Source organism: Protopterus annectens, chromosome 1.part1 (genome assembly GCF_019279795.1).
Source record: "Protopterus annectens isolate FY-2018-M chromosome 1.part1, PAN1.0, whole genome shotgun sequence".
Taxonomy (NCBI): Eukaryota; Metazoa; Chordata; order Ceratodontiformes; family Protopteridae; genus Protopterus; species Protopterus annectens.
Genome location: NC_056726.1, coordinates 1,406,088,192 through 1,406,114,233, shown reverse-complemented (window position 1 = coordinate 1,406,114,233; position 26,042 = coordinate 1,406,088,192). Strand labels below are relative to the sequence as shown.

Genomic DNA, 26,042 nt, shown 5'->3' with positions numbered 1-26,042 from the left:
TCTTGGTCCGGCGTCGGTTGCTGTCGCTTCTTCCCTGACATCAGTGCACCAGGGGTATATATAAGATGTAGTCGACGCCATTTTCTACAGTTTTTCTTGCCCCAGATGTCAGGTGCCCCCAAATAGGTAGGCAATACATAATGGTAATAAAACATACAAAAAAGGTAAACAACAAAACCTTCAGTTACCAGCAAATACACCACATAGGTAGTATAGGGTTGAAAGGTATAGATAAGTCCCAGCTAAGAAAGAGGGGATGGCGGGTGGGTAACCTGGACTGCAGCAGTGAAGACACTCGAACATCTACATTTATGGTAGGTACAAAACTGTACTATGTTCATCGTGTTTCACTGCTGCAGTCATTACACTTGGATTGAATCCCAAAGCTGAGTTAGGGTGGCTGTTCTAGAGAGGACTTGGGGTAACTATGAGGCCCTGCAGCACTGCAGTGGCGAAGCCAGCTCTGGATCTAGAATAAAGAGGCAAATGATAATGCTTGGTAAAGGTGTGCACTGAACTCCAAGTTGCAGCCTCCAAGATATCTTTGGTAGGTACTCCTCTAAGGTAGGCAGTTGAAGTGGCTGTTGCCCTGGTGGAATGTGGCCTAATGTTAGTAGGTACAGGCTTCCCATGCTGTGTGTAGCAGAACCGAATACAGTGTGCTATCCATTTAGAAATGGTCTGCTTTGAAATAGCCTTTCCCTATGATCCTGCAGCATATGCTACAAACAATTGCTCAGTTTTTCTGAAAGCTTTTGTTTTGTCCAAGTAGAAACATTATTGTCTGTGTATGTCCAAGGAATGCAGAAGTCTCTCCACTTTATTCTGGGGATTTGGATAAAAAGTTGGCAAATTAACAGTTTGGTTAAGAGCCACACTGGATACCACCTTAGGCATAAATGAAGGGTTTGTTCTTAAAGAAACCCTGTCTTGGTGAAAAATGATAAAAGGTTCCACTGCCATTAGTGCATGTAACTCTGAGACTCTTCTTGCTGAGGTTATTGCCAGAAGCAGAGCAGTTTTCCATGATATATATTTTAATTCTGCTGAATTGGCTGGCTCAAAAGGAGGTAAAGTTAGTTTTTCCAAGACAAAATTGAGGTCCCAAGTTGGTGTTGGTGCTCTCCAGGGTGGTCTTATGTTTCTAGCCCCTCTGAGATATTGTTTTAGCAATGGATGAGAGAAAATAGGTGGATCTGTGTTGTAATGAGCCGAGATGGCAGAGGCATGGATCTTAATGGATGAAAAGGATAGTCCTTTGTCCAGCACCTCAGTCAAGTATTGTAATATCTGAGGAATATTTGGGACAAGAGGGTCAAAGCTTTGAGCCTGGTTCCAGGCACAGAATCTCTTCCACTTTTCTGAATAAGATTTCCTGGTGCTAGGCCTCCTGGCCACCAAAATGACATCCATAACAGCTTTAGAGAGTGGTGTTGTCTGTTTGACTAATGAATCCACCATGCAGCCAGGTTTAAAGTTTTGAACTGACTGTGCAGGATCCGATTGTCTTGTTGAGTCAGAAGGTGCAGAGTTTGAGGTAAAATCCATGGTGGGCCTTGAGCTAAGTTCTTTAAGATTGGGTACCAGTGCTGGCGTGGCCAGTCTGGGGCAATCAGGATCATCTGTGGTTTCTCTTGTCTGGCTTTTAGGAGTACTTTTGAAAGGAGAGGCAGTGGTGGGAAGGCATAAAGTTTTAGGCTTTTCCAGCTGAACGAGAGAGCATCCACTTTCCATGCTTGTGTGTGATAAGTCCTCGTGCAGTATTTTTGTAGTTGGCAATTCTCTGGGGTGGCAAAAAGATCTATGTCTGGGCACCCCCATTTCTGCGTTATCGTGCTGAATACGTGTGGATTTAATTTCCACTCGTGAGGATCCATGATATTTCTGCTTAAGTCGTCTGCCAGCGTATTTTTCACTCCTGGCAGGAATTGTGCCTGCAGATGAACTGGATAGGTTAGAGCTGTGTTCCACAAGGGCATGGCTTGTCTGCATAGGGGATAAGAATGAGTGCCCCCTTGCTTATGCACCACATAACTGTGGTGCTGTCTGTCAAATAGTTGTCCTGGATGCAGAAGGTCCTTGAAAGCTGTTAGGGTATTTTATACAGCCAACATCTCTTTTTGATTGATGTGAAGATGCATTTGGTCTGCGGTCCACTTGCCCTGAATACATTTTCCTGCCATGTGTGCTCCCCATGTGTAATCCGAAGCATCTGTTGTTAGTGTCTGCCTGTTTGTGGGTAGAGTGAAAGGCTGTCCCTTGTTGAGGTGACATGCCTGTGCCCACCATCGAAACTCCTGTTGTAGGCAGGGAATTGGAGGTATTACTGCTTCCAAACTGTGACAGTGCTGAGTCCAAACACTTTTTAGGTACCATTGTAATTTCCTCATATGCAGTCTGGCATATGGAATTAGAAGTATGCAAGGTGCCATGAATCCCAAGGCCTGCAGAATTTTTCTTGCATGGAGTTGGGTCTTTGTTGCCATCAATTGAAAGTACTGAGTCAGTTGTCCTTGCTTGTCTGGTGTGAGATAAGCCATCTGAGCCGTTGTATTTAAGCTGGCACCCAGGAATATTATCTCTTGTGAGGGCACTAGTTTTGATTTCTTTTCGTTTACTGTGTACCCTAGGCAAATTAGCAACCTTTTTACAAACGCCAGATGCTTTAGAAGAATGTCCTTGCTCTCTGCTTGAATAAGGCAGTCGTCCAGGTATGGATATATTTGAATTCCTTTTTGTCTGCAAAATGCAATTACTGGTGCCAGGCACTTTGTGAAGACTGTGGGTGCAGTAGATAAGCCAAAGGGCAGTGCAGAGAATTGATAATGCATTGAACCAGCTATGAATCTGCAGTATCTTCTGCAATTTTGTCTGATAGGGACATGCAGGTATGCCTCTTTGAGGTCCAAATTAACAAGCCAAGCCTTCTTGCCCAACATGGGAAGACGCTGCTGTAGTGTCAACATTTTGAATTTCAGAACATCCAGGCTTTGTCCTTCCTGGGAACCAAGAAAAGTCTTGAGTAAAATCCTTGTCCCTGTTCCTGTTGTGGCACTTTTTGGATATCTCTCATGTACATGAAGGCTGTAATTTGTTTTTGTGCCTCTGCCCATTGATTTCGTGGCAGGTTTGGCATTCCTTTTAGCCTTGGTAGAGTGTGAAAGTGAAACCTGTAACCTTGAGACACAATGTTCAGAATCCATTTGTCTTGGGTGATTATATGCCAATTTTGAAAAAAAAGTGCTAGTTTTCCGCCCAAGGGAGCTGCCAAAAGGAAAGAGTTTGGCATTTGAAGGGGAAGTCATTGGGACTGCTTCCTGTAAGGTTGTGACTTGTCTTCACCTCCTTTTGGGATTGTAGCACCTCACTGTCATGGTCTGCAAGAGCCTTGGGGCTGAGATCTGCCTCCTGGGCGTCTGTATCTGCCTCTCTGTTGTCTGTCTGACACTGGAAAGGACCAATTTTTTGAAGGCCAATTTCTACTAAATCGAGGTGGCTGTACCTGTAAGAAATCCTTTACTGTTTGCACAGATTTTGCCTTATCCTCCATTTTCTTTAATATCTCTTCTGCCTTAACACCAAATAGAATATCCTGCTGTAAATGAGCATCCAATAATTTAGCCTTAACACGATCAGGTAAAGCTTGTTCTTTTAACCAAGCATGCCTTCAAATCACAGATCCTGTAACTGCTGCTCTACAAGAAGCCTCTAATGAATCAAAACCACACTGCAAAGTATGTTTTCCCACTTGTTCAGCTGCATGCAATAATTCCTGCATTTCCTTATAGTCAGGATGTTCTGAAACTGCAATCATTTTCTGTTTTAACAGAGACATTAAATATTGTTGGTATTTAAGCATGTGGAACTGGCAATTTAAAGCTCTCACTGCTAAAGTTGCAGAAGTGTAAACTTTCTTCCCCCATCTGTCTAATGCTCTAGAATCCCTGTCAGAGGGAACTGGATTCTTAGCTGTGTAAGCCTTTACCCCTTTGGGACCCTGGGAAATAGTTTCTGGATCAGCAGCAGGGTTTTTGTAAAGAAATTTGTGAGAGTCAGGGACTCTGTAGTATCTGTCTGGCTTGACTGGTGCAGGGGGCAAAGAATCAGGATTTAAACTGGATTCAGAGAACACATCATCCACAATATCTAACACTGGCGGAATAGCCAGGGGTCTGTGCTGAGGTAATAAGAGAAAGTCTCTGAGCCTTTTCTTGGATTCTGAGTAATCTGGCCCTCCCAATGGAAATGCTCCCTCATGGTATGTAAAGTTTCCCCAAAAGAATAATCCTCAGGAGGAGAGGCTGAAGGAATAGATTCTTCAGCATCTGAGTCCTCATAGGGGGGTAAAGAGTATCCATGGTCCGAAGAGGAATCAGAAGAAATGGAAACCTGGTCAGAGGAATCATAGTCTGTATCCTGCCTAGGCCTTTTATCAGGATGGGGATGGGAACCCCTGATCAGAGTAATTAAGTCTTCGGCCATTTTAAGCATTTGTTTTTTAGGCATGAAGGCCTGTCCAGGTGAATGCTGTACTTGCTTATTTTGTCTTTAATGGAGTTTTAGACTTGGCTGTTGTTTTTATGGTAAGCTGTGAAGGGCTGAAAACACCCTCAGAAGCCGATGCCTGCTCAACGGCTCCGGACCCATCTGAAAGGTTAGTTTCCGTAGGCCCAACACTTTGAGTATCCAGAGGCCTAGACATCTCCACGAGGGAGTCAGAGGCGGCTTGTGGCTCTCAGGTAGCGGGTGTCAGGAGCTGCGAAAGCACCTCAATGAGAACCGGCGAACCAGCGACAGGCCTAGAAGAGGCTTCATCGTCAGTTTTGGGCCTCGGATGCCTGTCCTTATCCTTGTCTTTGCATTTTTTTGTGTATTCCGGTCGTCGGTTGTTCCGACGGCATGGTATAATTAAACTTTCGGCCAAAGTAATGGCGAGCAAAATCAAACCTACGTTTAATAGTGCATTTGTTAAATCCAGCACAAAACCGACAACTAGTGACGTGGTGGTCTGGGCCTAGGCATGGAAAACAGTAAGAATGAAAATCCTTATGAGGTATTTGCTTCCCACAAGAAATACAATTATTAACTTTTACTGACATCGGTCTGAGGCAAGAAAAAGTTTCCCCAATGGGGTACTTAGCTTTATTGAAGACTTCGGTTCTGAAATTCGAATTGAAAATCTCAGGAGTTGGCCGACCGGAACTTGCAAACTGCTTTTGCTTTGGGCACCATGCGGCAAGAAAGACTGAAGAAAATAGCGTCGGCTGCATCTTATATACCCCTGGCGCACTGATGTCAGGGAAGAAGCGACAGCAACCGACGCCGGACCAAGACTTTGGAACCCTGGCCGACTGCGGGACCGCCTGACGGCAGGATAACCCAAGTGTAATGACTGCAGCAGTAAAACACGATGAACATCCTGTAATTCTTTGTGTTCAGCACAGTCAGGAATCAACATCATTTTCTGTTTAAGCAGTCCCATAATATGCTGCTGGTACTTTAACATACGAAACTGGCAATTTAAAGCCCTAATGGCCAAAGTAGCAGAAGTATATACTTTCTTACCCCATCTGTCCAAGGCTCTAGAATCTCTATCAGATGGGATAGGGTTTTAAGCAGTAGTAGCCTTAATGCCCTTTGGCCCTTGGGAAATGGTCTCTGGATCCGCAGTAGGATTCTTGAAGAGAAACTTGTGAGAGTCAGGTACTCTAATACCTGTCAGGTTTTCTGGGAGCTGGAGGTAAAGTGTCTGGGGAAATGCTAGATTCCAAGAAAGCATCATCTACAATGTCCAGAACTGGAGGGATAGCTAAAGGCCTGTGTTGAGGGAGGAGTAAGAATTCCCTAAAAGCCTCTTTTTGGAGTCACAGTAATCCTAGCTTTCCCAGCGGAAATGCTCCCTAAGAGCATGCAAGGTTTCACCAAAAGAAAAATCTTCTGGAGGGGAAGCAGAGTGAATGGAATTCTCTGCATCAGAATCCTCATAGGTAGATAAAGGCAAATCCTGGTAATCAGAAGAAACAGAAATATCAGATTCCTGATCTGAAGAATCAGAAGGAAAATCAGTTCTAGGTCTCTTAGAGGAGGAAGGCTGGCTTCCCCTAACTAAGGTAATAAGGTCTTCAGCCATTCTAAGCATTCGTTTTTTAGGCATATGGGCCTGAGCACACGGTTTGGATGTCGGTTTTCTAGGCATGGGTCGAGTTTTAGGCCTGGATGAAGAAGATAGCGTCGGTTTAAAAATGCAAGTCTGTAGGCCTGAATACACCCTCGGAAGCTGGTGCCTGCACAGCGGCTCCGGACCCATCCAAGGTACAGACATCCGAGTTTCCATAGTTGAAGAAGCATTTCATGGCATACTCTGAATGGGTCTCGGTAGAGGCCTGCGAATCTGAGATAACGGGTATCAGGGGCTGCGAAAGCGCCTCACTGAGTACCGGTGGACTGGCAACTAGCTTAAGGGAAGCGTCGTTGGCAGTTTTGGACTTGGGACTTGTGCAGTCTGTCTTTATCCTTACATTTTGTTGGAATATCAGTAGTCGGATGGCTACTGAAGCCATTTATGGATAGTTATACAGAGTACCAAAATAATTTGCTGCAAAAATAGCCCGGCAATGAACAGTTTGGGGATTGAACAAGGCAGAAAACCGACAGCGAGGGACGTAGTGGTCTGGGCCTAAGCAAGGAATGCAGTACAAATGAAAATCTTTATGAGGTATTTGCTTTCCACAGGTAATAGAATTGTTAACTTTTACTGACATCGGATAAGAGCAAGAAAAAGGATCCCCAATGGGGTACTTAGCTTTTTTGAAGACTTCGGTTCTGGAACTCGAAAACAAAAATTTCAGAAATCGGCCAACAGGCACTTGCAAACTGCTTCTGCTTCGGGCACCACGTGGCAAGAAAGACTGATGTAATGGCGTCGGCTGCATGTTTTATACCCCTGATGTCATGGAAGAAGTGACAGCATCCGATGCAAGAATCCAAGACTCTGTTATTCAGGCAGGCTGGGGGCTACCTGCAGGCAGATAACCCAAATGTGATGACTGCAACAGTGAAACATGAAGAACATCCATGGCCTTAAGCTCAATGCCAAAAAATGCATCATCATCCCCTTTGGAAAAAACTCTTCTCATGAATTACCACATCAATGGTAGTTCACTGAAAAATGAAGGCATTATAAGAGATCTGGGAACACAGGTTGATAGCAACCCTCTCCTTTTATCACCATATAGCCACTGTGGTCAGAAAGTCCTTCTATGTGGCACATCTCATTACTATGGGTTTTGTTTCCAGGAAGGAAGAGGTCATTATCTCTCTCTAGTCCTCCCCTCATTAGACCAATCATCGAGTACAATGCCCCCTTTGGCATGTACCTCACCAGACTCCTGCAACAACTGGAGAGGCCACAAAAGTACGTCACAAAGAAGATCCTGGGCCTTAAACACATGTCCTATATGGACAGACTCAAAAAACTCCAGCTATTCTCTGTCTCATATCACCAGATTCATTAGTCAATCTCTAATTGACTTACAAAGCCATGTCTGACCCAATCCTGTTAGATATGCTAAAGCTAAAAAAATCCCAATCCCTCTGCATCACACGCTCTAGAGACCTCAACCTGATTACCTCAATCACCAGAACATACTGGAGGGACAGGTTCTTAACCAAGAGACTGCCCATGCTCTGGAATAGACTTCCCATACATGTCACGCAGAGCTCCTCACTGGCCCTCCTCAAGAGAAATCTTGACGAGTGGATGGGCAATAGAAAATACACTCCAGGGATCATGTCAGTGGCTCTACTCGATAGAGGCACTGGGAACTAATGTCGGGCGGCACTATGCCAGGGCAATCCTATGGGCTAGGCTTGTTAAGGCTCTAGGGCCATTAGTCTACTACATGTCTATGGACCTATGAAGTGTTCAGGAAGGATAGGTCTAGGATGGATCTCCACTGCCCTTCTTTTCTTGGGAACAGAAAAATTCTGGAATGGATGCTACAAGGGTAGTCACAGGTTTTGCCTCCAAAGTGTGGCCGCCCAGCTAGAGGTTCCTTTTGTGATTTTTTTCAGAGCATCTTTTCCAGGGTGTTTTCATTTGTTTCTAGCCTATCTTTGGATCCTTTTTAATGAAGGAAGTACACTTAGCTGGATAGTTCCTATGGTATTAAGGAACTGAGGAGAGTAAGACCTGGTCTTACTTTGGTCTTGGAGTGTTTTGAAGGCTCTGGCTTGCCTAAGGGCCAAACAGTTAAGTCTTTGTCCAAGGGCAAATCTAGAAGCATCATAACCGCACTTAATGCTGGGTCTAGCAATCTCAGTGGCCTGTGAAAGTAAGCTCTGCAACTGTTGCTTAGCGTCTGCTGTGGGTGGATCCAAGATAACTTTGCTTATGGAGTTAAGAACAGAAATAAAATACTCTGTCATCTGAGTCAGGTAATTAATTGCCCTAAAGGCAACTGTAGCAGAAGTGTAAACCTTCCCCCATCTATCCATAGCCCTATTACCTTTATCAGTAGGTAGGGCATTAGCACTGGTCAGAAACTTAGAGGGCTTATCTGAAGAGAGAGAGACAGATACTGCAGAAGGGTCTGACACAAGGTTCTTATACTTCAGGTCATCAAGGACCCTGTAAAACCTATTTGGTCTCTTAGGAGCAAGTGGTTGAGAATCAGGTGCAGAAGATGTGGACTGAAAGGCATCCTAGAAAACCTCAAACAATGGAGGAACTGGAGAAGGGGCAAGGGTACACATCTCCAAGAGGGTCTAGTACCTCTTCTGAACTTCAGAAATCTGCATGGATTGCCAATCAAATGGCTTCATCATGCTCTGTATAGTTTCCCCAAAAGAAGCTTTCTCTATAGGGTAATCTGATGACAGGGAGTCCCCTTCATCGTAAGAGATTTGTCCTGGAGAGTGCAGCTGAGAGAAATAGTCCAGAGAATGGGCAGATTCATACTCCTGCTCCTCATCAGAGGAAGAAAAAAACAAAGAATGTTTAAGAGGAGTAGCCTGTGGTTGTGAAGACCTGAAGGAGGAAGGGTTCAAAGACATAATAGCTTTGAAGAGCCCTTGTGAAAAGTTCATCCACTCCTTCTCTCTAGTTGTTGAGGGGGAAGCCACATACTTCGTCTTCTGCCTTTTCTTTTAAGGCATAATATCCGCCTGAATGAGATGCAGTGGATTGGAACCATGTCGGACCTCTATTACAGAGCCTGGTCTTCTCTAACTAGAATTTGAGGGACACCATGCTGTTGTTCTGAAATAAGATGAGGTTCCTTTGATGTATCAGCATTCTGCAAGGCCTCAGGAGTCATACCGGCCTCAGACAGGGTCTTGCTAGTAGGCAACTAAGTAGAAGCCTGTGTATAGCAGGTTCTGAAACCTCAGCAGGTATGTCAGAGTCAGAAAGATTGGACTGTGGATCCATTCGATGGCTCTTAAACTTTTTCTTCAGTGGTAGAGTCATTCGATGAATCAGTCAGCCATCTTGAATTGGGGCAAGCATTTAAGACACTGGGTCTCCAGAAAAGTGTTGAAAGTAGAAACACTAGACTTAAGGGTTTTTGTTATGAATGACTGACTGATAGAGCAAGATCTGTGATCAAGTTCCAGGCCTAGGCAAAAAAGACAGTTGATATGCAAGTGCGTGTATGCCTACCACTCTCGCACTTACCCCTCCTAGCTGACACCTGCAAATTTAACAAAAACATCAAAGACAAAAAAGGAAGGTTCTCCTAATGGGGCACTTATCTGGATAGATGAATGGAGCAAAGGTACCAACGACTCTATTGCATCTGTCTTTATAATCCTACATCTACGAGCTGAGGTCATGCTTCTGACATATGACCTAGGGAAGGTAAAGCTTTAGTATCCCAGCCAGACGTCTTTCCTGACAACTCATATGTACTGCAACAGATCTTCATTAATGAATAGATATAGTTCCCTACAAATGAATGCCTGTGGCTCCAAGATCCTGAAAACAGATATCAGATACCAGAAAAAAGTATTTTCCACGTTATGAATGTCAGTGCTACAGAATGGGCCAATCTGGACAAAACCGCTAACCAGGAAGTTCATTTACAAAGAGGGAGAGTTCTTAGAAGGTGAAAGGAGATGCAGCACCCAATTTAAATAGCTATTTGCCCAGCCTTTGCTCAATCTCAATCCTGCCTTCCACAAGGTCACTATGGGATGGATGACACATCCAGCTTTTGCCATGGGCTAAGACAGTCCTAAATCTCAAAAGTGGGTAGACGACCTGTAATTGAATGAATGCAGTGGTTTAAGTTACAGTTCTGTCCAAAGAAGACCACTTTTCCTCTTGGCAGAGTAACAGTGCCTACTGGAAGGTTTCTTGGCAGCTTCAATCACTTTTAGCATGCCCATAAGAAAGTCAAATGGGGTCAGATGGTCTAAAAATAGGAGATGAACTCAACTGCATAAAGATGGCTTCTCAACTACACAGAACTCCTTGGTTAGTACTAGATGAGTTTCCTGTACTGTCAGGGTCCTGAGACCTTAAAGCCTCCTCCTTTCATGCCAAACACATGGAAACTAGAATTAGCTGTAGTCTTTCTTTCCACAAATTTGCAATGAGTCATGGAATTACTGGAGCTACATGCACTAGAATTTAATTAATGGCAAGCCACTAAGTTCCTGAACAAACAGCACTGCAAGAAAGGAAGATATTTTGGACAGACTTAAAATGCTACAAAAAATGCTGAGGACAAATTAGCCCTCAAGAAAAAAAAACGAAAAATAAAATGTAAACGAATGTAAACTGTTTTGGCACCTTCCTTAGACCATATGGAAGCTTTCAGTTAGGAAAAGAACTATGGGATGGCTTTATGGATGACATCCCAGGCTGTGTACTACATGATCTACAAAATGAACTGGCACCCCACCTAAGTGTCATGTTTAATCATAGCCTCACCTCAGGCTTCGTGCCCACTGAGTGGCGCACAGCTACAGTTATCCCGCTCCACAAGGGAGGATCCACCTTGGATCCCGGGAACTACCGCCCCATCAGTCTGACAAGCCTGATCTGCAAGGGCATGGAACGCATTATCATGGAACTTATAAACAAAGACAGTGGAAACCTCCAGACATTGGACCCCACCCAGTTTGGGTTTGTGAAGAGCCGATCTTGTCTCCTGAATCTGATTGGCTTTCCTCGAGTCGGTCTCCAAAGCTGTGGACGAGGGTAAGGAGGTCCACACAGCCTATCTGGACCTCGCCAAGGCCTTCGACACCATCCCCCACTCTGGAATCATAGATAAACTTACTAAGCTGGGCATAAATCCCTACGTCACTCAATGGGTTGCCAACTGGCTTACTGATAGAACCCAGACTGTAAAAGTAGCCGACTCCAAATCCAGCTCCAGACAAGTGGAGTACCTCAGGGTTCAGTCCTGGGACCACTCTTGTTTGGCATCTACTTCTCTAAAGTACAGGCCAACACTAAGGGACTCTGGCTAACAAAGTTTGCAGATGACTGCAAACTGGGAGCCATTACTGAATCCCCAAATGATGTGGATATTCTACAAAAGGGCCTTACAGAAACAGATGCCTGGTGCCAGAGCCATGGGCTCAAGCTTAATGCCAAGAAATGTATAGTCATCCTCTTTGGAAAAAAAACATGTACCCGTGAACTACCACATAGGTGGCAGGACACTAAACATTGAAAGTGTGGTGAGAGACTTAGGGACACAAGTGGACAGTGGTCTCACTTTCGATAACCACATCGCCACAACAGTCAGGGAATCCTTCTACATAGCACACCTCATCACTAAGGGCTTTTCATCCAGGAAAAAAGGAGGTCATTGTCCCACTGTGCTCATCCTTCAATAGACCCACTATAGAGTATAATGCCTTATTTGGTATGTACCTCACAAGACATCTGCAACAGCTGGAAAGGCCACAGAAATACCTCACTAAAAGAATCACAGGCCTAAAGCAGATGCCATATGCTGACCATCTAAAAAAACTCCAGCTATACTCTGTGGCATATCGTCTACTCAGAGGCGATCTCTGCTTAACATACAAGGCCATGTCAAACCCTGAGCTGTTGGACATACTCCACTTAAAGAAATCCCAATCCCTCAGAGCCACACGCTCCAGGGATCTAAACCTTATCATCACAATGAACAAAACGTACTGGAGGGATAGGTTCCTGACCCAGAGACTCCCCATACTCTGGAATAGACTGCCCATACATGTCAAGCAGAGCACCTCATTGGCCCTCTTCAAAAGGAACCTTGATGATTGGATGGGAGATAGGAAATTCACCCCGGGGATCGTGTCAGTCACCCTGCTAGACAGGGGCCCAGAGAAGTAAATATTGTGGGAAAAAATGTCCAGGGAATTGTTATGGCTAGGCTTGCATAGGCCTTAGGGCCGACAACCTGGTACCAATTTATGAACCTATGAACCTATAACAAATAATATTAAGGGAATGGCACCATTTATTTAATGTGGGGACTTTTTCTGTGGAGTTTCTGACACAGAAATGGAGGTCCTCCTTGCAGAACTGCTGAGACAGAGAGAAAGAAAATCAATGAAAGCAATCCTACACCTCATTACAAATTTTCACAGTCAATGATCTACAGACTACTAACTGTACATTTTCTCATTTAAGTATTGTGCAAGCTGACTTAAAAATTTAGTTTTCAAAGGGAACTTGTCAAATATTTGTTTTAAACTTAGACTCAGCAAGTATAATAAAACATTTGATACTGTATTTCCTTCCACTATGACCACTAAACAGGAGCACCAAGTTTACTGCAATACATTTTAATGTTATCATTGATAATACAATCATAACAGTAATGCAAAATAAACATCTGTAAGCAACACTTACATCTTCATTTAGCATTTCCTTTTGCTTAATCAGTTCATCTATTTTCTGCTGGGACTGTTTGAGGTCACAGTCCAACATAGAACACTTCTTTTCAGCTTCCAGCAAATAGTTTTCTACTTTCTGCTTTGATGTTCTTTCATCGTATAACAACTTCTCCATCTCTGAAAGTAAATTATTTTTCAGTTAGTGTTATTTTCTTTTGCTTCTTTTTCCTGAGAATGTTATGAATAAAGCTCAAAATTATGTACTTAAAAGGCATTTCTGCATTACACTGAGAAATGATTCAGTAAAACAGTCTATGTCTAACAAAATGAACAAGAAATTTGGGTCAAGGTGTTATATTTTATCCTAAGACTTGGCAACCTCGTTCACCTCCCTGTATGGAGGAAGACTTGTGCCCAACATAAAGATACTTTTAAGCAAGCTGCCCACTCAGTCTTGAAATAAAGCTAACTACACCCATTCAAAAACATTAAACCTTTGTGGTAAAAATCTAAGGATAAGCACACCTCAATGCTGTTTAACCAATATAATACGCTTGAGCTACTGTCTCCAACTAACCAAGGGAAAACCCCATTACCATATTCTTGCTATCTACAGGTCCCCAACCATGAACCAGGAAACCCATACATCATACCTGAACTTACTAGAATCACTCACCATCCAGCCCAATACCATACTCGTGGGTGATTTTTAACTACCCCTCCATTAACTGGGAGGCATATATGACCACTAGCATGCAGGCCCAACGATTTCTTTAAATTCAAATGCCCTGGAACAGCTAGTCTGCACTCCCACTAGGGGAACAAATATCCTAGATCTGGTACTTAAATATGGGAGACTGCTGCACACTTCCCCCACTGTGATGTCTTTACTGGTAATGTATCACATAGTGGTTTCCCTTGAAATAAAGGTTAAATTAGTCTCCCCATCTAGCCCCAAAAACTTTAAGAACTCCTCTAAGGTAAAGTACCCCTATTAAGTGGACGGCATAGCTAGTTTCCAAGCTCCCCCAAATCCAGAAAACACAGAAACCTATGCAGAGGCATACCCAAAAGCCGTGTATGACCATATAAATAACTGCACAGAAATGGCAGTACCAGACAGAAATAAACCCATGTCAAACCACAAAACCAAGCCACCCTATTGGACCCCTGGTATAAATAGGTTGTACAACAAAAGAAAGAAAATCCTGTTGAGAAGCGGGAATGTGCACAACAGAGAAAAAAGTCCTTCATTAGTTTAAACAAGTGAATGAGGGAACTAGTCAAGTCGCTGAACGCAGACTTTGAGGTAAAAATGGCCACCAAAGTTAAGGATAATCATAAGGCAATTTTCAATTATGTCTGCAATCTTAAGAGCAACACTCATCAATGTGCAGAATTAGTTGTAGATGACATAACCTATACTCAGCCAGAAGATACAGCAAATCTGTTGGCAGACAAATTCAGCTTAAATTTCCCTTCCGCATCACCCCCAGGTCTCCCATAATACCCTCCAGCACTCCACCACCAATTATCACCAAAGAACAGGTTGCCACTGCATTGCCTAAAGCTAAATATATGGCTTCAGTGGGGCCTGATGATATACCAGGTTGCCTCTTTTAACAGCTTAAATCAGAACGTATCAGGCCCATTACAATCTCTATTTAACCACAGCATTTGGACTGGCTTTGTTCTGATATAGTGGAGGACAGCAACAGTCACACCTCTGCATAAAGGGGGCCCATCTATTAATCCAGCAAATTACAGACCCATAAGTTTGATTAGTCTTACATGTAAGGCCATGGAAAGAATAATCATGGACCTGATAAATACTGACAGAGAAAACCTCCAAACACTGGACCCTACTCAATTTGGCTTTCTTAGAGGCAGGTAATACCTACTGAATGTGGTTGATTTCTTCAAAAAAGTCACTAGGACCATGGATGAGGGTATAACAGTATAAACTTCCTACCTCAACCTGGCCAAGACATATGACACAATTCCCCACTCAGGTATTATAAATTAACTCACAAAACTGGGCATAAATCCCTGCATCAGCAGATGGATAGCCAAATGGCTCATAGACAGGACACGTGGTTAAAGTGGGTGAATCCAGATCCAGCAAGAGGCCAGTTACTAGCAGTGTGCCACATGACTTGGTGCTGGGACCACTCTTGTTCGGAATATACTTCTCTGATGTCTAGGCTAATGCAGAAGGCTTCTGGATGACAAAGTCTGCCAATGACTGCAAGCTGGGGCAATCATTGAATCTCCCAACGATGCAGACATCTTTCAGGAGGGTCTAAATTATGACTGGCGCCAGAATTATGGCCTAAAACTAAAAGCGAAAAAATCCATCATACCCTTTTGGAAGTTAAATACTCCTGCAAATTAAAACATCAACACTTCCCTAAGAGTAGACTCAGAGGTGAGAGATCTACGTACATTAATAGATGAAAGCCTAAATGTTGATCGCCGTCTCTCTACATGACACAATTTATAAGTAAAGGTAAGGCATCCATATCCAAGGAAATTATAATCCCGCTGTACTCGTCCTTCATTAAACCAATAATAGAGTACAATGTGCCATTTGGCATGTACTTCACTAGGCACTTAAAGCAGCTGGAGCGACCTCAGAGGTTCCTCAAAGAAAATACAGGATGTAAACAATATGTCCTACACGGATAGACTAAAACCTTATCTCTTTACTCTGTCTCCTACTGACTAATAAGGGGTGATCAATGCCTGACCTACAAGGCACTCACAAATCCATCCCTGATGGAGCTGCTACACATCTGCAAGTCAAACAGCATGAGGGTCATCCAATCTAAGGATCTAAACTTAGTCTTCGACTCAATCAAAACATGCTGGCGAGACAGCTGTCTCTCTCAGAGATTGCCTCTTTTCTGGAACAGGCTTCCTATTCACATTAAGCAAAGCCCTTCCCTAGCCCTATTCAAACAGAATTTGGAGCAATGGATGGGGAATCGCAAATTCATACCTGGGGGGTAGTGCCCATGTCCCTTATAGACAGGAGCAATCTGTAAGACTCTCAATGCATAGGCACAAACCCATAACATCCTCATGCCCCCAGGGGGCCATATACTGGGTAAAATTGGTTATACTGGCTAGGCTTGTAAGGGCTATTAAGCTGTTAACCTAGTAATCTCCTATGAACCTTTAACTATGAAATAAAAACAATATAGCCAGAAACTGATCATCTTCTTTCGGCTGTTCCCATTAGGGGTCGCCACAGCGGATCATCTGTTTCCATTTCTTCCGGTACTCTGCATCATGCTCTTTCACACCAACTGCCTGCATGTCCTCTCTCACCACATCCATAAACCTGATCTTAGGCCTTCCTTTTTTCCTCTTACCAGGCAGCTCCATCCTTAGCATCCTTTTCCCAATATACCCAGCATATCCCCTCAGCACATGTCCAAACAAACGCAATCTCGCCTCTCTTGCTTTGACTCCAAACTGTCCAACCTGAGATGACCCTCTAATATACTGATTCCTAATCCTGTCCATCCTAGTCACACCCAGTGCAAATCTTAACAACTTTAACTCTGCCACATCCAGCTCTGACTCCTGCCTTTTCGTCAATGCTACCGTCTCCAACCCATATAACATAGCTGGTCTCACTACCCTCTTGTAGACCTTCCTTTTCACTCTTATTGGTATCCGTCTGTCACAAATCACTCCTGACACTCTTCTCCACCCATTCCACCCTGCCTGTACTCTCTTCTTCACCTCTCTTCCACACTCACCATTACTCTGAACTGTTCATCCCTAGTACTTAAACTCATCTACCTTTACCAGCTCTACTCCCTGCATCCTCACCATTCCTCTACCCTCCCTCTCATTTACACACATATGTTCTGTTTTAGTCCTGCTGACCTTCATTCCTCTTCTCTCTAGAACATACCTCCACCTCTCCAGGGTCGTCTCCACCTGTTCCCTACTCTCACTACATATCACAATGTCATCTGCAAACATCATAGTCCACGGGGGCTCCTGTCTGATCTCGTCTGTCAGCCTGTCCATCACTGTCATGCAAATAAGAAAGGGCTCAGAGCTGATCCTTGATGTAATCTCACCTCCACCTTAAACGTATCTGTCACTCCCACCGCAGTCCTCACTAATGTCACACTACCCTTGTACATATCTTGTACCACTCTTACATACTTCTCTGCCACTCCCGACTTCCTCATACAATACCACAACTCCTCTCTAGACACCCTGTCATATGCTTTCTCTAAGTCCACAAAGACACAATGCAACTCCTTCTGACCTTCTCTGTATTTCTCCAACAACACTCTCAGAGCAAATATTGCATCTGTAGTGCTCTTTCCTGGCATGAAACCATACTGCTGATCACTAATCATCACCTCCCTTCTTAACCTAGCTTCCACTACTCTTTCCCATAACTGCAAGCTGTGACTGATCAGTTTTATCCCTCTGTAGTTACTGCAGCTCTGCACATCACCCTTATTCTTAAAGATAGGTACCAAAACACTTTTTCTCCACTCCTCAGGCATCCTCTGACTTTCCAAAATTTCATTAAACAATCTGGGTAAAAATTCCACTGCCATTTCTCCTTAGCACCTCCATGCTTCCACTGGTATGTCATCTGGGCCAACAGCCTTTCCATTCTTCATCCCCTTCATAGCTGTCCTTACTTCCTCCTTGCTAATCTGCTTCACTTCCTGATTCACTATCCCCACATCATCCAACCTTCTCTCTCTCTCATTCTCTTCATTCATCAGCCCTTCAAAGTACTCTTTCCATCTACTCCACACTCTCCTCACTTTTGAGTACGTTTCCCTCACTGTCCTTTATCACCCTTACCTGCTGCACATCTTTCCCAGGTCTGTCCCTCTGTCTAGCCAATTGGTACAGGTCATTTTCTCCCTCTTTAGTGTCCAATCTCTCATACAACTCTCTATATGCCTTATCCTTAGCCACCTCTCTCTTTGCCATGCGCCTCATCTCCTTATACTCATGTCTACTTTCTTCATCTCTTTGACAATCCCACTTCTTCTTCGCCAGTCTCTTCCTCTGTATACTCTCCTGTACTTCCTCATTCCACCACCATGTCTCCTTGTCCTCCTTCCTCTGTCCAGATGTCACACCAAGCACCTTCCTAGCAGTCTCCCTTACTAGCTCTGCTGTAGTTACCCAGCTATTTGGTAACTCTTCATTGCCTCCGAGTGTCTGTCAACTCTTCCCTGAACTCCACCTCACAATCACCCTTTTTTAACTTCCACCATTTAATCCTTGGCACTACTTTCACAATCCTCCTTCGCATCTTGAACACCAACATCATCCTGCAGACCACCATTCTATGCTGCTTAACTACACTTTCTCCAGTCACCACTTTACAGTCTCCAATCTCCTTCAGACTGGCCCTCCTACATAGGATATAATTCACCTGTGTGTATCTTCCTCCACTCTTGTACGTCACCCTATGCTCCTCCCTCTTCTTAAAATATGTAATCAATATAGCCAGAAACTAAAAAGTCTAAATACACATCACAGAAGAAAAGCATTTGTAAATGCATGTAACAAAAGACTCTCATATTTGCAAATAAAAACATGTGGTCCTTGAAAATAGTACAATTCAAAGAGGAAGGAGTTCTAAAACAATGTACTTTTTAGACCTTTGAAATTCACAAATTCAAGAAGATTGTATACATCATAAGGATATTATCCACAATTCAACTACTGGTAAACAAGGTAAGACAACACGAGATGTTCACTGACATCATCTTCTTCTCTTTCGGCTGTTCCCGTTAGGGGTCGCCACAGCGGATCATCTGTTTCCATTTCTTCCTTGTCCTCTGCATATTGCTGTCACACCAACCATCTGCATATCCTCTCTCACCACATCCACAAACCTTATCTTATACCTTCCTCTTTTCCTCTTACCTGGCAGCTCCATCCTTTGCATCCTTTTCCCAATATACCCAGCATCCCTCCTCAACACTTGTCCAAACCAATGCAATCTCGCCTCTCTGACTGACTCCAAACCGTCCAACCTGAGATGACCCTCTAATATACTGATTCCTAATCCTGTCCATCCTTCTCACACCCAGTGCAAATCTTAACATCTTTAACTCTGCCACTTCCAGCTCTGACTCCTGCCTTTTTGTCAGTGCCACTGTCTCCAACCCATACAACATAGCTGGTCGCACTAGCCTCTTGTAGACCTCCCCTTTCACTCTTACTGGTACCCGTCTGTCACAAATCACTCCTGACACTCTTCTCCACCCATTCCACCCTGCCTGTACTGTCTTCTTCACCTTTCTTCCACACTCACCATTACTCTGAACTGTTGATCCCAAGTACTTAAACTCATCCACCTTCCCCAACTCTACTCCCTGCATCCTCACCATTCCTCTATTCTCCCTCTCATTCACACACACATATTCTGTCTTAGTCCTGCTAACCTTCATTCCTCTCCTCTCTAGAGCATATCTGCACCTCTCCAAGGTCTCCTCAACCTGGTCCCTACTCTCACTACAGATTACAATGTCATCTGCAAACATCATATTCCATGGGGCCTCCTGTCTGATCTCATCTGTCAACCTGTCCATCACCACTGCAAATAAGAAAGGGCTCAGAGCTGATCCTTGATGGAATCCCACCTCCACCTTAAATGCATCTGTCACTCCCACTGCAGATTTCACCACTGTCACACTACCCTCGTACATATCCTGTACCACTCTTACATACTTCTCTGCCACTCCTGACTTCCTCATATAATACCACAACTCCTCTCTAGGCACCCTATCATATGCTTTCTCCAAGTCCACAAAGACACAATGCAACTCCTTCTGACCTTCTCTACATTTCTCCATCAACACTCTCAGAGCAAACATCGCATTTGTAGTGCTCCTTCCCGGCATGAAACCATACTGCTGATCACTAATCATCACCTCCCTTCTTAACCTAGCTTCTACCACTCTTTCCCATTTCTTCAAGCTGTGACTGATAAGTTTTATCCCTCTGTAGTTACTGCAGCTCTGCATATCACCCTTATTTGTTCAATGACATCTATGACGGGAACAAAACATGTATATGAAAGACTTGGGAGACACACACACACACACACACACATATATATATATATATATATATATATATATATATACACATATATATATATACATACACAAACCTATAATTCACCTCAACAGCAAAACTCAAGAGGTGAATCTTGGCATCAGTGTTACAAACACATGACAGATGGTTATGATCAATAACCTGATCACAATTTTTTGTAGTGTATGGAGATTTATCTGCTCCATGTACTGCTGGTTACAAAAAAAAAAAAAAAAAAAGAGAGAGAAAGTGCAGGACTGCAAAGTGTTTTACTAGCTTTGACTGCAAGATAATAACTGGGTGCTATCACAACTTGTTTGCTTAAGAAGTGGAAGTGCACAAAGAATCAAAATCAGTTTTTAAAACATTGCTCTAATTCACTTAAATTAATACAACAGGTTTTGTATCAACCTGCATTTTTTTGAACAATAAAAAGTATGAAACACTAATGTCATGCATTGGTGAAGGATTGTAATCCTCAGTTACTTAAAAAAAGTCAAAAATTTTAAGAAACAGGGCAAAAACATAAAATAAAAATCAGAATCCCAAAAGTTTGAAATGCAAACCACCTAAATATACTCCGGAACCACCAATGAGCGACACTGTCCAGATAGACACCACGATTGTCAAATCAAATATTTAATCCACATAACGCCAAACATATATATTCCAAGCAACAAAACTTGTGAAGAAACGAAACACATACAGGAGATAGCACCCAGGAACACATTAAAATGTTAACAGCAGTTAAGCGCTTTCAACCATAAACAGCTGGTCTTAAGGTGTTTTTTTATTTCATTCTGTATTCTGATGAAGTCTTGTTGATGAAAGCGGTTAATAAATTGTGGATACGCTATTTCTTTGGAGGTTTTATTCGCTGCTTCACCTTGGTTGTTTGGATTACTGTGTTTGCTTTTTGCACTTTTTTTGCTTCTGAGTTCTTAAGGTCCACTGCAGGACCTAAATATAAAATTGAGTGTGGGGAACCAGGAAAAAAAAACTGTGGTGACCATGAGATCCAGGGTTCCCAAACAAAGAGTTACATGAGTGATGCTAAAGGGCACCACACAGAAAATGCGTGCTGCAATACCCTTCCCTATAAGACTCATTTTGTACGACTCTAGATCCAGGGAGAATTTTATGAACACTATGGACTGCAATCACTATCTGCAACTTTTCAGTGCTCACTGTAATACCAACGGACTGAAATAGGTTCAGTCAAGACTCACTTGCTAACATCTGTGTATGAAGCTAAGAACCAGTTATTCAGATAGGGAAACATTTGGCCTCAAAGTCTTTGGTGTTAACCATCACAGCCATACATTTTGTGAACCACCTGAGGCTGAAATGAGACCAAAATGTTGAGCTATGAACTCACAGTGACTGCTTCCTACCTAAATGTGAAGGAACCTCCTGAAGTTCTTGACTATGTTGACATGGAGGTAGAATTAACACATTCCAACCTCCTTTATGAGGTAAGGAAGATGAGTCTACATCAAGATCAACCAAAATGCAAGTCTTGAGCAACCTGACGTAGCCCACAATGACTTAATTTGGGCCAGAGAGCCACTCTTTTCTTTGATGCCAGGAAGAACTTGGAAAATAATCTGGATCCTTTCTTGTCTGGTGGGACATTCTAGACTGCTCATTTTTCTGAGAAGTTTAACACACCTAATCTTGCCAGTACCCCCCCTCCTTCTGATACAGTGGAACATAGGGAGCGAAGATGGGGTGGATGGGGGTGGACAGAAAAAGGGAACTTAATGACATATGGAAGTCAACTCTGTATCATCTGTCCTACAAGACTGGCCATCTGAGCTGACTCCCAGCTGCATCCAAGCTGCTGTTTGGTTGATGGCCTTCCTGCAGTGATAACCTTGTTCTTGCCAAGAACTCCTGCCAGTGAACAGGAGTTTATTTTGTGACGGACAATGGCCTCTCTCATTCTTGTCATACTGACGGTACCTCTGCTGCTGCAGTTGTTGACCTTGCCTGAAGCAAAATTACTTAGGGCCATTTGAACTATGCCACAGGAAGTTATAGGGTATTAAACTGGAAGCCAACAGCAATTAAGTTCTTACCATTATGCTCACTATCTTTTAGTGTCTGTCTGAAAATAGAACAAAACAAGCTGGTTCCACTAAAGGGAGTATTAAAAGATGACAGATGAAAATTCTTAGCAAAATCTGTTAGTCAAAGACAGGCATTAAAACAAATGGAAATGCTGGTGTCACTTTTGTTGAACCAATAAAGCTTGTGAGAAGAGACACCAAAGCGATTTCCAGAATACAATAAAAATCTTTTATTAAAATAAATAAATAAAAGTGCACATGAGCGCTTTCAGGCAACAAGCCCTTCCTCAGATACCTTTAAACAGTTGAAACATACAATTTAAATACCATACCATCCAATCCAATCCCAGTATTTTACCCTCCTCTTCCTTAGGAGAGGTTTTAAAGGAACAGCAGTGTTTAAACCTGGGCTCCTATTAGCCCCTAGCTTTATTATCCACCTCGCTTCACTACATTCAGTTTCATTGACAACATCCCCACCTCTAACAGTTTTACTAATCAATTGTATTACCATAAATTTAAAAAAAAGACCTTCTTTTTCACTTATATGTTGTGCTAAGGCATTACGCAGATTCCGATGTCTAATTTCATACAAATGTCCAAAAATCCTGTTCTTAAACATACAGTTGGTTTTGCCAACGTAGTAGGAGTCGCACATCTGACACACAGCTATGTACACGAGATTCATACTTCTACAATCTGCATACCCCTTCAAGTAATATCGTTGTCCTGTTGTGGGATGTACAAATAAATTATCTTTATAGATGTAATCACATGCTTTGCAGTGACAACAAGGAAAAGTACCTTGACGTTCTATCCTGACCATCTTGTCAGGAACTAGTTTAGGTTCATGACATAGCATGTCTTTAAATTCTTATTCCTTCGAAAAGTGAATTTAGGTCGTTCCCCAACCATCTCTGCTATTCTGCGATCCGTACGCAGAACCCTCCCCAGTTCTTCTTAATGTCACAAACACCCCCTATATCATTACCATATGTAAGCATGAACTGTCCTTGTCTACAATGAACATCCCTCTTTCTATCCATATCTCCATCACTACCTTTCCTATTATACCAAGTTTTGGCCCCTTGCCTCTGCTCAGACCTTACAGCATCCACAGATGTGACCAGTCTGCCATATCCCCTGCTCAAAAAATTATTAGACAAATCATCTAATTCTTGTTCAAACTGCTCCATTTCAGTGCACAAGTGGGAAACCTTATTTGCCTGACTCTTTACAAAAAAAGTGTGTCTGGGATGCATGCTGTCAAATGACAGCAGACTATTCCTCCAGCAGTCCTTCCTATTAAGCACAGTTTCTATGCGCCCATCTGAACATTTACGTAGACGCACATCTAAACATTCTATCTCATGTGATGAACTTTTGTTGAACCACCCATGGCACTCTATGGTAGAAGCAGAAATTAGAAATTGCAGTAACAGTCATTATCTGGGCCTAGTCTCGTCTTCAGTCTCCTTTGGCAAATGTCCCAGCAACCAGTAAAGTTCCTTGCAAGGTTTCAGTGGAACTGAAGCACATGTGACAAACAGCTTAGTGCCTTAATGGAAAATGCAGGACATCACAATGTGTTTCCCCAAAGTGGTACAGAGTCAGATTCCTTGTTGGGAGGATGAACTGCTGGACTACGTGGGTCAGATCTCTTTTTAAGAGTAGCTGCCACCACAACAGTGTTAATAAGTGGAGTCTTCACTAAAGAATCTCCATCCCTTGGTAGTCTGAGAATCCTGCTCTCTTTCCTAGGCAAGGAGACTGTTATATATAATTCCCTTCAAAATATGCTGGATGCTAAAAGCAACAATCCAGGATGAAGCAGGAGGCATTCTGAAGGCCACCTACAGAACCAGTGGACCTGCTCCTACAACTATTCAACCTGAGTATATCCAATGACTTTGTCCTCTAGGTTTGGCTTTTCACAATGGTGGCCCCACCATCATCCCCAGGACTTACAGACCCATCAGCCTGACAAGCCTCATATGCGCAGCCATAGAATGGGGGTCATAACAGACCTGATAAACCATGACATAAACATCTTATGAGAATGGACTCCCAGAAGTTTGGTTTTGTTAAGGGTAGAAGCTAACTAATGAATAAAGCCACTTTCTGCGAGGGTAAGCAAGCAGTGAACAGTAGTCAAGCTGTCCATACAGCTTACCATAGCCTTACCAAAACATTTGATACTATATCACATGACAGCACTATCAAAAAGCCAAATATGCTCCAAATCAATCCTTATGCAGTTAGACAGACAGCTACCTGGCTTACTGACATAACCTATATTGTAAGGGAGTCTGGTGCAGCCTCAGAGAGCATGAAAGTAACCAGTGAGGTACCACAGGGTTCTGTTTAGGACCTTTGCTATTCAGTAAATAATTTCCTCATCACCAAATCCAAAATCAGGATCTCTGGCCAATCAAGTTTGCAGGCAAGTGCAAACTGGCTGTTATACTTCAATTTCCTTCCAATATGTAGAAGGTGTTCATAACTGGTATGCTGACAATGGGCTAAAACTAAATGCTAAAAATTGTTGCATTTGGCAAACAAACCCTCCAGCCAACTTATAAGTATAGACAACAACTCACTCCAAAATTAAGATGTTGTGAAAGACCTTGGGACATGGGTAAATAACTCCGTTTTCCTTTCACCATAGTGTTGCAACAGTGATCAAAAAATTCTTCTATCTGGCACAGCTGACGACAAACGGTATTTCCTCTAGGTTCAAAGAAGTCCTCACCCCCTCTATATTCTGCTCTGATCAAGCCAATCATAGAATACAATGCCCTCTGTGTGATGTATCTTTTTAAACATATCAAGAAGTTAGACAGACCCCCAAAGTTTCCAGGAAATAAAAAAAATTAAAAAAAAAAGCACTGTATTACATGACCTCAGCTATCAAGATCGGCTGAAGGCCTTGTCCCAGAATTCTGTGTTCTACAGACTCTCTAGGGTCATTCTGTGCCATGTCTCTAAGACTGTTACAGATCCAACAGTCAAGACCTTTTCTTTTTTGCCTCCACAAATCAAACAGTCCAGTGATCTCTAGAACCAGGGATTTGAACCTGCTTCAGCAAATAAACAAATCATGATAGAGAGATTTGTCAGGCAAAGACTACCTCATCTCTAGAAAAAGCTTCCTCTCCAGATCAAGCAATGGTATGCACTTCCTTAAAGAAGCCTTTAGACAATTTGATGGGTATTCATAAGTTCACCCCATGCATTTAGAAGTTATGTACTCACCATAACGTTCCATCTGAGTAGGTGTATTCATTTGTCTGCAACCTGTGGGTTATGGATCCGATATCGGATCTGAACCGGCATGGTTTTCCAGCTATGGATCCAAGCTCTCAGCTCCTCCCCTCACCCATAATGCCCTGCTCTACCCTCATGACCTCAGATCGAGTTTGCCAAAGCAACAACACCCTGAAAAGGGTAACATAGAATATGCAGGAAACTGAAAGGCCAGGGGGATAGGAGGGCGGGATGGTTGCAGACAAATGAATACACCTACTCAGATGGAACGTTATGGTGAGTACATAACTTCTAAATCTGAAGTAGGATATTCATTTGTCTGCAACCTGTGGGACAGAGTCCCCAGCTACCTGAATCTTGGGCGCCATCATGGAAGGATATTCCGAGCACCGCTGAGCCAAAGGATGCTCTACCCTAGATGCAAGATCCAACTTATAGTGGGAAATAAAAGTATGAGATGAAGCCCACGTGGCTGCTGCACAAATATCATCTAGAGGAATCCTAGCCTTGAAGGCTGCCGAGGTAGATACTGACCGGGTTGAATGGGCATGAACACCCTCCGCGGGCCTTCCTGAAGCTTGATAAGCCAATAAGATGCACTGTGAAATCCAGCGGGACAGAGAAACTTTAGAGATTGGCTTGCCCAAATTGAATTTTGCAAAGGAAATAAACAACTGGTCGGATTGCCTATGACCAGCCGTCCTGTTCAGATAAAATCTAAGTTGCCTGTGAACATCTAATGAATGTAGC

General features: G+C 43.1%; 1 protein-coding gene across 1 annotated transcript in view; it reads right to left on the bottom strand.

Annotated features, from left to right (window-relative positions):
- ROCK2 (Rho associated coiled-coil containing protein kinase 2) overlaps nt 1-26,042 on the bottom strand; it is a gene marked incomplete in the record, with an annotated part of 2,656,097 nt that overhangs the window by 1,363,059 nt on the left and 1,266,996 nt on the right. The window contains 1 exon segment of the mRNA XM_044082273.1: nt 12,863-13,023. Coding sequence (XP_043938208.1) covers nt 12,863-13,023 — 161 coding nt within the window.